We start from the raw sequence: 16,056 nt of genomic DNA, 5'->3' as shown, positions 1-16,056 counted from the left end.
GCGTGACTATAGGTACATATAGACTATAGACACTTGACTGAAATGCTAACTATGATCTTAAGAATCTTTTAATCTGAAGGTGTATAGGTAAATGCTTGAAATTAGTTTTGTAGACAAAAATATAACTGTGCCAAACAAATTCTGTTAGGAAACTAAAAATTTATTTTAAAATATTATTTATGAAATAGATGACCTAGAATGAATATTGAATTAAAATCAGCCAATAAGAGCCCAGATTAAATGTGAACTCTTTCAATAGTCTTTAAAATTTATCCTAAGATGAACCTTCAAGAAGCATTTTGATAAAATGACATAAGTACAGTTTTGTGAATTTTGATTTATTTTGGATGCTTTTAGTCACCAATAAAATGTGTGTTATGGCATAGTTTGGACAAGTTTATTATTAATCTGTAATGTGGAAAAAACGAGAGAGTGTTCCAAAACTTTTGACCCCTAGTGTACATTAAAAAGCCACACATCTGAGCCACAAAAATTAAACCAATAAAAAGACCTATCCATAAACTTTTCCTCTAAAAGGATAATGTTAAACATTAATTAAACAAGGAAAGAATTTGACTTTAGATACTTGGCTGAAGACACATTTCCATCACACATTACGGACAAACTATCAAAAACGTTTGTGCCACAGGGCCACCAGAAAACCCATTTTTATGTGGTATAGTGGCCCTAATCCCAACATCTGATTGTTGGCACCCTGTGAAACAAATGTTGTATTTTGATCCCTTTTACAGCAAAACTACATTCTTTTAGCATAGCTGCATGTTAATAATAATTCTGATTAATAAATTAGTGCAAAAATAGCTTATAATATTGGGTTAGTACAGTCAGCACAGGTTTTCTAAAAGACCTCCTTAGGTGGCTAATTCGTATGAATTCATACAAATTACTTTTATTAGAAAAAAATTATGATTTCTCAGCCCTGCCCCTGCCCCTAAACCCAACATCAAAGGGGTTAAATCAAAACTTTCAAATTTGGTCAAATGAATTTATAACAAATTAGCCACCTGGTAAAATACGCACAAATTGCCATGAAATCGTCTTTCTTTGGGTCCCAGCTGATATGATCGCAGTGGGAAATAAACTTGCAGCTTTGCTAAATACTGATACACAATGTGATTTATAGCTCACCAACTAGATGACCAGATCTAAACTAAACAACCAGAATGGAAACGAACCATATTTTTGTTCAGTAATGGCTGAAGTAGTCAAAGAAGTGTTTAATGTTGCAGTATGGGTTGGAGCCGGCATACTGCATTATGGTGATCATTTACAAACACAACAAATCAACAGAAAACGAAAAAACTCAAAGGGATATTGCTTTAGCAAGCTGACACTTTGTATTCCTTATAAGTTAGAGCAATGATCATTAATGTTTCTTTATATTTGTAAGTACACTCTGTATTACAGGACGTTTTTGTGCAGGTTTTTTTTTCTAAAGAGTCCCTTTCCGGTATCGCAGTATTGGGAGTTGCTGCTCAGTTGCTGGATTGAGTTTAACTTGTATTTATCCTGGAACAAGGCAAAGTGTAAAGGTAGGTTTCACATGTTAATATTAGTCATTTCTAACACTTAAAGGCACAATATGTACGATTTTTGGATTAAAATATCCAAAAATCACAGTTCACATGTGTACTTTCAATGTTTGAAAGAGAATTTGCAGATTTAACCAGTGTAACGCCCCTGTTCATAGGGTTGCTTTGTTAATGCCTTCATGTCCAGGTTATCCTCGGTTTTCACTTTTGCTGCCATAGAAAACATGGATGTTTTCGAATTCATATGGCATTGCGCAGATCAGTCGGTGTATGACATAAAAGTATGGCGAGAGCAATTCAAAACAGTAGGGGTGCACGGGCAAAAACTAACGCGGGGTTAGTTGTAACACGGACTGTTTACATTGTTGCACAAGGTTGAGCGTTTTGTTTTTCCGGTATTTTTTCACGCTGCCAAAATACGATCTCCTGCAAATTATTGGAAATGTTTAATGTTTTTCCACAGAGTTATTGATGAACGAGTGTTTTGGTGGCATATAAGAACACATTTTTCATCATATGTTTTTTCGGTATCTAAGTTGGGTGTGTAAGATACCAAATCCAATGCTGTGTCATATTAATCAGTGTCTTGTTGACTAAAACATATCATCGTTTTGAAATGTCTGTGCCTCTTAGCAACTTTTTTGGTGGGCTTGAAAATATTTTGACCCAGCGAGGTTAATTGTAACGCTGTGTTACAACTAACCCCTCAGCACTTACGATATGAAAACCTTTAACGTAACCTTTAAATAAATGTGCCTGTCTAATCAAAAACCGTGTGTCAAATTTATTTTTGTTCATATCTTTAATATTGATTGAATAAGGTCACATCATAGATTGAAATTATAATGAAATGAATGGCTAAAATCAGACTTTGATGCTCATTATCTCAGAATTTGATTTTGGAACTGTAGTATGACTATTACAGACTGGGTCACATATATAAAAAATATTTTGTATCCATTTATAATTGAACTATTGTTAGAAAAGGGCTGGATGAATGAATACAGTGTGGATACCTGTCTATTATAGACAGATATATAAACAATATTCACTTTAAGTATATAGACAAAATAGTATTGAAATATTTCCCTGCAAACTTAATTGTTAGCAAGTGTTACAACTAACCCCCTGCCTGTTACAATTAACCCCACCTATGGGGTAAGTTGTAACGTTTGCACTTCTGTCACGTTTTTTGTAATTGTCCAAGAATGGTAAGTACTAGAAACAAACTTCAAAGGTTCATTTGTAGCAGAGATGTGTGTGTTGTTTGTGTAAAAATATAATGAATCAAACTCAAATATTTTTTTAATGATTGAGCCAAAACCAAAAAGCGTTAGGTTGTGCCCCGCTCTTCCCTACTGTTGAATCGCTCTTTGATGCCATACACCAGTCGATCTGTAGTACTTGCGTCTAGCAAGTCATTCTGTTGTTGCTTCTATCAAGCTACATGGTGGGCTTACGTTATAACGTAATGATTAAAAAACTTTTCATTACGTTATCCATGAACTTTTTATGTGAATCCTGTCAGAATGATTCCTATAAGATAAAGACTACAATTCCCATCGTTTCACACTTTTTCACAGTGTCATCAAGCTACGCCTTTGTTGTTGTTTAGCGACCTCTAGCAGTGAAACTAACATATTGTGCCTTAAATTTTGGGGTATGAACTGTACGTCTGCACAGTGCTGTAATATAAAGTATACAATAACTTGCATAGTAAACTAAACATCATCCTTGCTTATGATTGGAGACCACAAATTGTATTTTTTTAAAGTGTCTGGTCAGCTTTATAAGTAACAATTTAATATTTTAGTAGAAAAAATACCTGTTGGATAACATAAGAATGCATAACCAGGTTAGTTAAGTTATGTTAGTGTTTTAGGGATTTGGTGGTGAAGCGTTAGTGCTAAAGCATATCTGAAGAACACAGCTACATTTCAAGCTTTGGCATCTGCAGAAGAATTATACAGACAAGAGCCAGGCGTTCTGGCAAAGGTCATTTTAAAACATTCTTTGCAGACAGCCACTTGGTCATGTAGACGTGATGTGAGGTTGTTTGTTGAACTGGACTGGAAACAAAAGAGATCAGAAACCAAATTATCCTGCATTGAAATCCCACATCAAATCAATAACCTCTCCAAAGAGAAAAAAGTTAATATGAGTGGTTGCTTTGGATTGTTATTAGGAAATATGGTGAGTCGAAAGGGTAGATTAAATCTGCGGGGAAATGTTTTTAAAGTGATATTTCTGAGAGAGCAAATACAAGTAGCCCGTCCGGCACTATTGAATTAAAAGGTGCATATTGGAAAAAATGCAGTTTAATCCACCCAGCTGAGAGGATGCGGACGTCAACAGGGATGTGGTCAGGACCACCACTGCATCTGTCACTCAAAAAGAGGCTCCACCCACCACAGCCTTGGTACTGGTAGAGGGCGGAGCCTGAGTGAGACTCGCAGGTTGGCCAGACTCGCATCCCTGAGACGTGGTGACACTGTAAAACGGTAGAGAGTGGTAACAGGAGCAAGAAGAAAAGAAATCCCTTGTGCTGTGGGGGTTCAGAAAGGGTTTCTTTGTTCGGCTTTGTTGTTTACTTTGTCAGAGTGTGATTTCTGTCTCCCTCCCTTCCCTGTTTCATTCTCACTCGTCTGAGGGGTCAGGGTCCTCAAAGGACACCCTAGTGGATTCTCGGAAGTCGGGGTGCCGCAGGTCCATTAGAAATTTGGTTGGGGTGAGCATGTGAGTAGAACCTGCGGAGGAACAAAGGTGGCTTCACGCTCTGAATGAATCTCACACCGCACACTGCGCTCTTTCACCACCTTTCAAACGAGGGTTAAAAGGACACTTAACTTTTTTTAAAATATGCACATTTTCCAGCTCCCCTAGAGTTAAACATTTGATTTTTACCATTTTGGAATCCATTCAGCTGATCTCCGAGTCTGGGGGTACCACTTTTAGCATAGCTTAGCATAATCCATTGAATCTGATTAGACCATTAGCATCACGCTAATGCTGCAGCCATGTTACGGCAGCAAAGTCCTTGATTATTACGCCAGAATGAGAGTATAGTCCTAGCCATATCTGCCTTGAAATCGCAACTTTTAATTTTCTGTCGGTCTTAGTACACGATGTAACTACAGAAGAGTCAAGTTTTAAATAGGAAAAATATCCAAACTCGTTGGTTATTTTTTTTGCGTGATGCTAATGGTCTAATCAGATTCAATGAATTATGCTAAGCTATGCTAAAAGTGGTACTGCCAGGCCCGGAGATCAGCTGAATGGATTCCAAAACTGTAAAAATCAAATGTTTAACTCTAGGGGAGCTGGAAAATGTGCATATTTTCAAAAAAAGTGAAGTGTCCCTTTAATATCATCCTAAAACTCCAGGTCGAAGTATCGACAACCAGCAAAGCCTCCTTTGTTTAACTGAGTGTTGTCATGTCAGAATACTGCAGTCGTATGGGAACATCTTACTAACGACTCGCTGAGCTCCAGTATTTTTTCCAGTAACAGCCTTTCACGCTTCCGAATTGTCGTAGATCAAAAAAAACATCCTGACAGCTAAATAAATGTGTATATCTTGTATAGGCTAACACACACACACAACACGTACACACACACAGAAAACTTACGAACATAGACTTAAGAACACAGCAGAGGCTCACAACTGCAATTCAAAAGCAGTTAAAACAAGACAGCACAAAATACAAGACAAGAGCACAGGAAATGTTATACAAGACAGACTCCTCAAGTTTGGGATATAAATTGATATCATATGACAAAACATAGCAACAATATTAATCTTTTAATTAAAGGGTGCTTGCGTAAAATTTCGAATAAAATGAAACTATATAGTTAAGAGATCTTTTGCAGACTCACCAACAATGGCCTCCCATTTGCCACTGGCCTGTGTGACCTCATAGGCACAGCGCATCTCGCTGAAGGACGCCCCCCCAATGATAAAGACCATGACGCGAGGGCCTGTGCGGTACTCTCCAGGGGTTTTGTTCTTGTGCCAGTGGCCATATCGGGCACTACCATAGGAAAAAGACATAAACAGACAAGACACATTTACATCAGCTCTAAAATAACACTACACTTTTTTTGAAAATATACTCATTTCCCAGCTCCCCTAGAGTTAAACATTTGATTCTTACAATTTTGGAATCCATTCAGCCGATCTCTGGTCTGGTGGTACCATTTTTAACATAGCTTAGCATAATCCATTGAATCTGATTAGACCATTTAGCATCACGCTTAAAATAACCAAAGAGTTTCAATATTTTTCCTATTTAAAACTTGACTCTTCTGTAGTTACATCGTGTACTAAGACCAACAGAAAATTAAAGGTTGCAATTTTCTAGGCAGATATGACTAGGAACTATACTCTGATGGCGTAATAATCAAGGACTTTGCTGCTGTAACATGGCTCCAGTAGGCGCAATGATATTACGCAGTGCCCGAAAATAGTCCCTTGCTAATGAAAGTTACTAAGGGGACTATAAGTAATATCATTGCGCAGCATAATATCCTAGGAAAAATACAGAAACTCTTTGGTTATTTTTTAGCGCAATGCTAATGGTCTAATCACATTCAATGGATTGTGCTAAGCTATGATAAAAGTGGTAGCGTCAGACCCGGAGATCAACTGAATGGATTCCAAAACGGTAAAAAATAAATGTTTAACTCCAAGGGAGCTGGAAAATGAGCATATTTTCAAAAAAGCGGAGTGTCCCTTTAAAGTAAAATCTTCACATTTTTAATATGAAGCGGAGAGTAACAAGAATGATGAACAATACAGAAAACATACAAATGAAAGATGAACAAAACAGACGATCTGAGAGGTAAGGGGCGAGTAAAACATTCTCAAATGAAAAACTATAGTAGATGCCATAGTATTTACTATAATAAACTATAGTAATATTTCGCGACAACCTTTACATCTCATGTTGGGATTTTTGGTAGTAATGAAAATATTTAATGTGTTTCTATCAATGGATTTTAGTAGTACAGGCAAATATAAAGTATTAAACCATATATGTCTTTATAGACAAGGTACCCTTTAAGGATCTGTGCTGTTAATGCATACAGTAGGTTGTAAGTAAAGATATACCAATACACTCACCTAAAGGATTATTAGGAACACCATACTAATACTGTGTTTGACCTCCTTTCGCGTTCAGAACTGCCTTAATTCTACGTGGCATTGATTTAACAAGGTGCTGAAAGCATTCTTTAGAAATGTTGGCCCAGATTGATAGGATAGCATCTTGCAGTTGATGGACATTTGTGGGATGCACATCCAGGGCACGAAGCTCCCGTTCCACCACATCCCAAAGATGCTCTATTGGGTTGAGATCTGGTGACTGTGGGGGCCATTTTAGTACAGTGAACTCACTGTCATGTCAAGAAACCAATTTGAAATGATTCAAGCTTTGTGACATGGTGCATTATTCTGTTGGAAGTAGTTATCAGAGGATGGGTACATTGTGGTCATAAAGGGATGGACATGGTCAGAAACAATGCTCAGGTAGGCTGTGGCATTTAAACGATGCCCAATTGGCACTAATGGGCCTAAAGTCTGCCAAGTAAACATCCCCCACACCATTTCACCATTGCATTAATAAGAAATTGAACAGGTGTTCCTAATAATCCTTTAGGTGAGTGTATATTGGCCAATAATCGCAATTTTATTAACCAGGAAAGTAATTTTTGGGACACAAAAATTGAATATTATTCAGAGAAAACTAATCTTTTAGTTAATGCAAGTTAATAAAACCACCAAACTATCGGCATTGGCAGATATCACTCGGAATAATCGCATCAGGGGGAACATTTTATAGCCGCATCTCTAGTTGTAAGTATTATTGTCTTGATACTATGTAACAATATAATTGTCTTCTGACAGACTCATTTGCATAATAAGAAAGGGAAATCCAATCAATAACCCACACAGTGGGACCCAGCAGCTCCCAAATCTCCCCCAACAGAAGCCAGGGACTTTCTGCTTTCTTTCCTTCCTTCTGCTGATCATTACTGCTGACCCTGAAAAAATAGCCCACTCTTCTGCTACTATAAATGCCGTTCACCCCTGCCTGACATCACAACACCCACCAATCTTGCTATTGATCTGAATGTTCTCCCAACATCTCTACCCAAATAATTATCGATCCAGTGACTTGGTTTGTGCAACACAAAAATGCATGCATAAACCTGTGTATTAGAGAGCTGAATTAATGATACAATATTTATTTTGTGTGTATGTACCTGACTGCAGAAGTGCTGAAGGAAGAGGAAGAGCGTGTGGAGATGTACGGATAGTGTTTGGTGTCCAGCTTATCTTCAACAGCATCCTGCAAGGTAAAAATACACATTAGAAAAGATCTGCATGTGGTTAGTACTAGTAGAAGTATTAAGTAAGTATTGTGTCCTATATAAACATTACCTCCATGATATCCTTGATCAGTGGGGTCCAGCGAGAAAGCTGGTAGGTCTGCTCGCTCACGCGCTCTTTACGATCGAGCTTTTTGCCCCGGCGGAGGGTGGACTGCAATACACCGAAGCACAAACGAAATTATGTGTGTCCGAGAAAACGAACTGTCCTTTAACACAAAGGCAAATTGGTTTAATAGTTGCTTACATCTGTGATGATGGGGATACCCAGGTTAGCCATATTAGTGATGATCTCGCTATCCTCAGGAGGGATCTGGGCATGTTGGATCAGCTTGTTAAGGTTCTCCTCTGTGATTCCTGGTTGAGGACATTCATAAGCCATGTTACAAAATGGCCGATCGGGGGTCGGGAACGCAAGCTGAGATGTAACATGGATGCCAAGTAACAGAACTGTTTCTCATACCATTTTTGAGGAAAATGTAGAGCAGGATGATGCGGATCTTGTCGTATGTGCTGACGTTGGCATCCAGCAAAATGGGCACGATTGCCCTCATGGGGTCTTTAATCTTTTCACCCTCTGCGTCTGTTCCCATAGCAAGATCCTGTGGAGTAACCAGATAAAATTCAATCAAAACCTCCATCTCTATTCGCCTACAATGCCTATGCCCTTAAAGTATGTACTGTTTTTATTATGGTATAGACATTTGAGTACTTTTACAGAGATGGGCATACAAAATCGAATTTTGACTAATAGTGCGGGACACAGCCTTTTTCAAGAAAGTCGCGTCACTGCGCCAATATATTTCAAATTTGCTGAAGCAAGACTGCACATGTGTAAAGTCATTTTTTAACGGTTGACGATTGGCTCTTTTTAATAAGGCAGGACTGAGTGGCCATACTGACCTTTGCGTCACAACACAACTGTTTCTTGTGTAAAACCATGGGAAATATTCATAAGGTGCTGTTTTTTACAGTAATATCTGGTGTGATCTGTACCTGTTCTACACGGCACAGCTTGTCCACGGTTCCCTGGTAATGCTTCATGCAGTCTTCAGCCAGCTGCAGGTGAGTCGAGTACTAAACAGACAGATTTTAAGAGTCAACCGTAAATATATGACGGCCTGTGACGTTTCTCTTATACTTTAGGACATAAGGATTTCATTCACCTTGCTGAGCTCTTTCTGGTATTGTGGCATCTTCTTGAGCATTTGGGACAGGTCCCTCATGGTGGTCTAAATCGCAGAATAAACATACAGTAGGTCAGATCACACATTATGTTTACGTTAGTGACTGATAAACCTGGTGCAAGTCAGATATTACTGTGGGAATTCACTACACAGTGAATCAGTGTACATGCAAGTTGACAGTGTGATCAATAGGCTTTATGCCCAGCTGCACTACTTCCTGAACTTCAGCCAGCTCCTTGTTTCCTGTCTGCCATTATTGGACAAACTGATTAATCCAGGTGTGCCTGACCTCAGTAGTCACAAACAAACTGATTAATCCAGGTGTGCCTGACCTCAGATGTCACAACAACAATAATCAGACACACCTGGATTAATCAGTTCGTCCAATAATGGCAGACAGGAAACAAGGAGCTGGCTGAAGTTCAGGAAGTAGTTCAGCTGGGCATAAAGCCTATTGCTGCAACCAAATAGGTACACTGATTCAGTACAGTATAACCACTGCTATGTATGTATGCATGTTTGTATGCGATTGTGCTGCGTCAGTAATGTAAATCAATATACTAATCCTAGTGTAGCATCAGATCGATTTCAAATGAGTCAGCCATCACAGTTAGGATTCGGCTGCCAATACAATCTCATCTGCAAGGCTGTCCTACTCTACCCCCTTCCCAATCCGACTCCAGCATACCTTCTCCCCAGTGTTCATCCGTTTACTGGCTGAGAATTCCTTCAGGGATCGTGTGACCTCCCTGCGAGTAAGGGAAATAATAAAAACATCCATTTACAAAGGATATTAATGGGCTGAAAGAGACCGGATCAGAAAATTATGAGGTATTACTCACTGAGACACCTCGGCGATATGTTTGTGCCGTAATGCCACCCAGAGGTCATCGTCTTCATGCAACAGGACTTCCTTCTCACGAGAGTCACCTACTCCGGTGCTCTCATACCTAACATGCACAAACCAAACAAATGGTTTGAGTTTCCAACTCACAAACCAACTAACTAGTGGCAGATCAATGTATCAGTCCAGCCAGTGTCTGGCTATTTTCAGTTTATAGGTTAATAACAATGGCCGCTTGGCAAATAACTAGAAATTTTAGAACTTGCCTTTTTGCTAATATATGACGCTGTAGCACAGGTATATTTGTAGCAATAGCCAAAAATACATTATAGGGGTTAAAATTAATCAATAAATAATTTGTATATTAAAGGGATAGTTCACCCAAAAATGAAAATAATGTAATTGATGACTCACCTTCATGTCGTTCCAAACACAGTTTAATATTTAGTCCGAGAGCTTGTTGACCCTTCATTGAAAATCTACATACTTTACACTGTCCATGTCCAGAAAGGTAATAAAAACATCATCAAAGTAGTCCATGTGACATCAGTGGGTCAGTTAGAATGTGTTGAAGCATCGAAAATACATTTTGGTCCAAAAATTTAAAAAATACGACTTTTTTTAGCATTGTCTTCTCTTCTCTGTTGTGAAGCACATGCGCTAAACTAAAGTCACATGACTGCAGTGACGTGGATGATGTGTTATCCTCAGACATGTTTGCAAAGTTTTTTTTTAACTTAGAGCATACGTCTCCCTCAGACTGTAAACGAAGCCCGAGTGCACAAAAAGCAACAACAAAAAAAACAGCTGGGGCGCACCAGATAACACGTCAGCCACGTCACTGCAGTCACGTGACTTTAGTCTCGCACATGTGCATCACAACAGAAGACAATGCTGAATAAAGTCGTAATTTTTGTTATTTTTGGACCAAAATGTATTTTCGATGCTTCAACACATTCTAACTGACCCACTGATGTCACATGGACAACTTTGATGATGTTTTTATTACCTTTCTGGACATGGACAGTATACCGTACATAGATTTTCAATGAAGGGTCAACAAGCTCTCGAACGAAATATTAAACATCTCAAACTGTGTTCAGAAGATGAATGAAGGTCTTACGATTTTGGAACGTCTTTAATTACATTATTTTCATTTTTGGGTGAACTATACCTTTTATTAAAGATCATTTTTAAAAAATATAATTTGTAAATCTCCTACCTTAAATATATAAAAAATGATCTATCATTAGTAATATATGTAGCTATGGACTTCGAAAACTTATTTATTCAGCTTTCAGATGATCTCAATTTCAGAAATGTTCTCTTATGGTTTTGTGGTGCATATTATAACATACAGTATAGGCCAAAAGTTTAGACACAATTGACTTAAATGTTAACTATGATTTTAAAAATATGGTTTTAATGCATGAAATTCCGTTTGTAGAAAAAACTATACCTGTGCCAAACAGATTCATTTCTGTTATTAGAAAACTACAATTTTATTTTAAAATATTCTTTTGTAAATAGATGACTTGCACTGAATATTAAAGAAAAATCTGTCAATAAGAGCCCAGATTAAATGATGACAAAATATAACAGATTTTTGATTTATTTTGGATGCTTTCAGTCACCAACATAATTCTCACAGTTGCATTTGTGTAATGCCATAGTTTGGAAGAGTTTATTATTATTCTGTTATGTGGAAAAATATATAAATAAAGAACGAGTGAGTATGTCCAAACTTTTGGCCTATACTGTATATTTTTTGTGGGTTGCATCGCCAGTCACCCATTTTGTGATACGCATAGACATGCTTTTTTAGACATGCAAATTTGACGACTCACTTGTAAACATCATTCTCGATGGGCAGCAGGTCGTAAGCCATAGCCTGAAAGGTGAGCTCATGCAGGACGGGGGAGACGGGGTCGAAACCTCGATCCAGAATAATGAGCTGAGATCGGGCCTTGTCTGGACCCTGCAGAAAGATGTCGTAGAGATGTGCAGATGTTCAAAAAGCATTTTTAGCTACAGTAAACAAATCTACTGTTTTAAGACATGCGCTGCTCACCTCTCCCATCGTGGGGTCATCTGCTTTATAAGCATCCAGCTTGTCTTGCAGCAACTGAGCCAGAGTTGCATTGTCTTTATACTCCCTAAGTACACAAAGAATCCGATTATTAACCATTTAGACTTCATCTTAATCTGGAAAGCAGCTAAAGTCCATTCTTGAGATAACTGCGTCTACTTAATCTGTGTACTTTTTTGATAACTAAGATGTAAGTAAAAGGAAACTGTTATTCAAAATGTAAGATGGTCATACAAATTTAGACACAAAAAAACCAAGAGGTTGTTCCTCTGTATTGGTTTCATTTGATTTTACAGTAAGCAAAAAGTATCAGTACGGTAACGTGTGTCTTACCCTCGGTATCTCACAGCAGGATACTCCTTCAATGTGGCACACAGTGTGGCCAGCTGATCGGCCAGTCGCTCCATCACAGGGTTCTTCAGCTGTGTCTTATGAGGGCTGTAGAAACTCTGAAAGGCGTCAGGGTTGTCCAAAGAGAAAACCTAAACACACAATCATATTGTTAGTGGAATAAATCGGCCATACCTGTAAATACAGAGATCGTTTTAGCAATTGATTTTTATTACTCAGCAGTCTGTGTACTGTATGTTGCAGTCATAATTGTTAAAGGCGGGGTGCATGATCTCTAAAAGTCAGTGTTGACATTTGAAATCACCTAAACAAACCCAGAAGTTCGACCCAGAAGTTCGACCCATAAATTTGACGCGCATGCCCACGATGTCAGCATTGCTAGTGATTGGCTACAAGTGTGTTTTGGTACTCGGCCAAGTGTGTCTTTTCAAAATCATGCACCCCGCCTTTAAGTGTATGTGGGCATATAGACGTTTCAGCGGCAAGAATACACATAATTGGCTTATGTGGCCCAAACTTAACTTCCGGTTGACTTCTGCATAGAACAATAGAGTCCCTCTAGAGTAGATTATTTTTAATAACAAAAAGATTTGTTTTTAATAATTAAAAAAAGGTCATGGGTTTGATTTTCAGGGAACACATACATTCGTATAAATGTACACTTTGAATGCACCGAAGGTCACTTTGTGTCACATAGTTTATTTTGGCATTATCATCACCATCTATCACCAATGTTCTTTTCTTTGGTTTAATTGCCTTCATGATTCACAGTATGACTCTGTCTTTCCCCTCCTATGGATCAGTGCTCATTCCCAGCCACCACCCCTCCCCACTTTCTATCTACACAAGGTCACATGATTATCCTTCTGCTTAGCAGATGGATGCTCAGTGTTTGCCCGCTCTCATAAAGTCATCTGATTGGCTGCTGCTTTCTGTGGATGCTGTATCAGCCAATTACATGCCGCTGAATAGGCACACTGAGCAGCACGGCAGGGGGAAAGAACCGTGCTTCAGACTCTACTGAATTAATCATAGCAGACAGCATCAGCAGCAATGCATTATGGGCCGGACTGCAACATCCCCTCCACCCTCAGCCTCAGAGCTGTTCTCCAACACTCAGAGAGATGTTTCTGGAATCTCTGTATGGATTTCTGTCGTTTTCCATTATTCTCATCTTTCTCTCGTTCTTCATTGTTTGTCTTATTTACTCACCTGGGACTCGTATGGCAGAAAAGCAATGTTGATCTCATTTAGGGTTTTAATGGTTTTAGATGCCCGGCTCTTCACCACCTCATTAAACAAGGGATCTGGGCAAGCTGTAAAAGATGCACACAGATTAAAAAATACATCAACAGTGACCTTAATCAGATGTTATTATTTATTTATTTATTTAGTGCATCATTATTTAGAAATATTATCAATCTGATTTCTTATTATCAATCTGATTTTCTTATATATATCTCTTATATATTTCTTATATACATCACTTACAGTACACAAAATGCACTGTAAGTGATGATAAATGAATTGATCACATAGGATTTACAATAAGGTTGTATTTGATTAGGATATGGATTAGCTATAACTAACATAAACTACCAATGAGCAATATATTATTTGTTGTTAGTTCATATTAGCCAATGTTAAATAGGCTAATGTTAACAAATACAGCTTTATTGTAAAGTGTTACCTACTTGATGTCTAATCAGTCCTTCCAGAAAAAGTTTTTCTGTTTTTTTCTGAGTTTTTTGTGATTGTTGCAGGCAAAAATCCTTGATCTTGCGGCACGTTTTCTTAAAAAATGCGATGGAATATGCAGGATATTTATGCAATTTTATGCAATGAAATTGCGAGAACTTGCAAAAATTGCGAGAAATCGTTAAAACTGTTTGCAGCTTTTCAATGATGTTCACGTCACACAATCACGTCACTTCATAACGTTCCCATGGCAACAGGGGACATGGCTGCACTTGTGTGAAGTAAATGCAACATTTTTCAACTTTCTGCTAGGATATATGTGATTTTTGTTACGAAAATGCAGGGATTATGAAATCATGCAAGCCTTGCATCTTTTGCGCACGAAAATCTGCACTTTATGCTGCAAAAGTGTGGCGTATTTGAAAAAATAAACTTTGGCTGATTATGCGTTGAATCATGCGATCGCATAATCGCGTTTTTCTGAAGGCACTGTCTAATATTTAATTCAGGGTCTCTAAATGAATTAATTTGTACCAAATCACCTAAATTGAGTAAGATTTAAATCACACCTAATGTTTTGATCTGTATAAAACAGTGCTGAATAAAGGGGCGATCACACTACATTTTTTCGTTCCATTGACTTTCATTCATATACGCATGCGAATGAGTCAGCACGAAAAGGGAACCTTGTGCCAAGATATTTTACAAGCTCAAGTCTGGTGATTTTGTCTTATATGGACATAATATGTGACTAGTAAAAAAACTATACGTAACAGTGTGACCTTTCTATCTACTGAAAAGCAAAAATGGGCAAAGCCAAACTTATACTGACCATGCGGTCTCTGCCCATATGCGAATTAGCGTCCAACAGTTCCTCCAGAAAAACGCGATTGTGCGATCGCATGATTCAACGCATAATCAGCCAAAACACGAATATTTATGTGGGGGCCGCATTTTTTCAAATACGCCGCACTTTTCATAAATTGCAGATTTCTGTGCACAAAATATGCGGGGCTTGCATGATTTCATAATCCCCGCATTTTTGTAGCAAAAATCAAATATATCTTAGCAAAAACTGGAAACAATTTTACATTTATCTCACACAAGGGCAGCCATGTCCCCTGTTGCCATGGCAACGTTATGAACTGACGTGATTATGTGACATGAACATCACTGAAAAGTTCCTGCAGTTTTTCCAAGTTCCCACAATTTTTGCAAGTTCCCGCAATTTCACTGCATAAAATTGCATAAATATCCCGCGTATTCCATCGCATTTTTTAAGAAAGCGTGCCACAAGATCAAGGATTTTTGCCCGCAGCAATCACAAAAAACTTTTTTTTCTGGAAGGACTGGTCCAAAAATATTTGTAAGCTCAAATTCTAGTGTGATCGCTCCTTAACATTGTTTACTAAGTTTGTTCATTCATCGAAATCATCTGGTTGATTTTCTTTGTAGTAGTAGCCTAGTCAGTGTAACACTATCACTGCTGTAGTGCTACTGTATTAAGGTTGCAGTGCTCTTGTGGTACAGTCGAGTACCCTTACATACTCACAGTCAGTAAAGAACACATGAGCCGCTTTATATTTCCCAGAATGAGGATCTTTGAAGTCATTGATGAGAGTCTGCACAGACTGTGAAGAGGAAAAACAAGGCACACTTAGATCAGATCAGTGCAATCTCATGGCAATATGCATGCCTATTTTATGAGGTTCATATGAATTCATACAATCTCATAAGTATGTTTTGTACCCTTGTTCCATTTTTTTTTTTTTTTCGGATAACCATATTAAGTAAGGGAAAATGCCAAAAATGAACAAACAGAAATCATTGCCTATTTTACAAAATTTAAAGGTAGCGCAAGAATAGTAATATATTTTACCTATATTAATATGGCCTGTTAACAGTTCCCACACGGTAAAAAGTTTAATGTTTGTTCCTGTAGCT

The 16,056-nt window shown here is 38.0% G+C and overlaps 1 protein-coding gene across 2 annotated transcripts in view; it reads right to left on the bottom strand.

Moving 5' to 3' along the window:
- Positions 1-16,056, bottom strand: part of stxbp1a (syntaxin binding protein 1a) — a 32,675-nt gene that overhangs the window by 1,801 nt on the left and 14,818 nt on the right. Inside the window, exons 5-19 of one of the 2 annotated variants that reach the window (XM_065244114.1) lie at positions 15,665-15,743; positions 13,627-13,730; positions 12,397-12,545; positions 12,046-12,130; positions 11,822-11,952; positions 9,973-10,080; positions 9,819-9,879; positions 9,110-9,175; positions 8,940-9,020; positions 8,407-8,545; positions 8,191-8,300; positions 7,996-8,097; positions 7,818-7,903; positions 5,430-5,584; positions 4,145-4,300 (exon numbers count right to left, since the gene is read on the bottom strand). In XM_065244114.1, the coding sequence (XP_065100186.1) occupies positions 4,191-4,300; positions 5,430-5,584; positions 7,818-7,903; positions 7,996-8,097; positions 8,191-8,300; positions 8,407-8,545; positions 8,940-9,020; positions 9,110-9,175; positions 9,819-9,879; positions 9,973-10,080; positions 11,822-11,952; positions 12,046-12,130; positions 12,397-12,545; positions 13,627-13,730; positions 15,665-15,743 (1,566 nt within the window). In that variant the 3' untranslated portion in view covers positions 4,145-4,190. The remainder of the gene's footprint in view (positions 1-4,144; positions 4,301-5,429; positions 5,585-7,817; positions 7,904-7,995; positions 8,098-8,190; positions 8,301-8,406; positions 8,546-8,939; positions 9,021-9,109; positions 9,176-9,818; positions 9,880-9,972; positions 10,081-11,821; positions 11,953-12,045; positions 12,131-12,396; positions 12,546-13,626; positions 13,731-15,664; positions 15,744-16,056) is intronic. The other variant, XM_065244115.1, reaches the window with a different exon arrangement.

The sequence above is a fragment of the Paramisgurnus dabryanus genome, chromosome 18 (assembly GCF_030506205.2).
Source record: "Paramisgurnus dabryanus chromosome 18, PD_genome_1.1, whole genome shotgun sequence".
In the NCBI taxonomy this organism is placed as follows: Eukaryota; Metazoa; Chordata; class Actinopteri; order Cypriniformes; family Cobitidae; genus Paramisgurnus; species Paramisgurnus dabryanus.
This window is presented reverse-complemented; position numbering and strand designations above follow the sequence as displayed.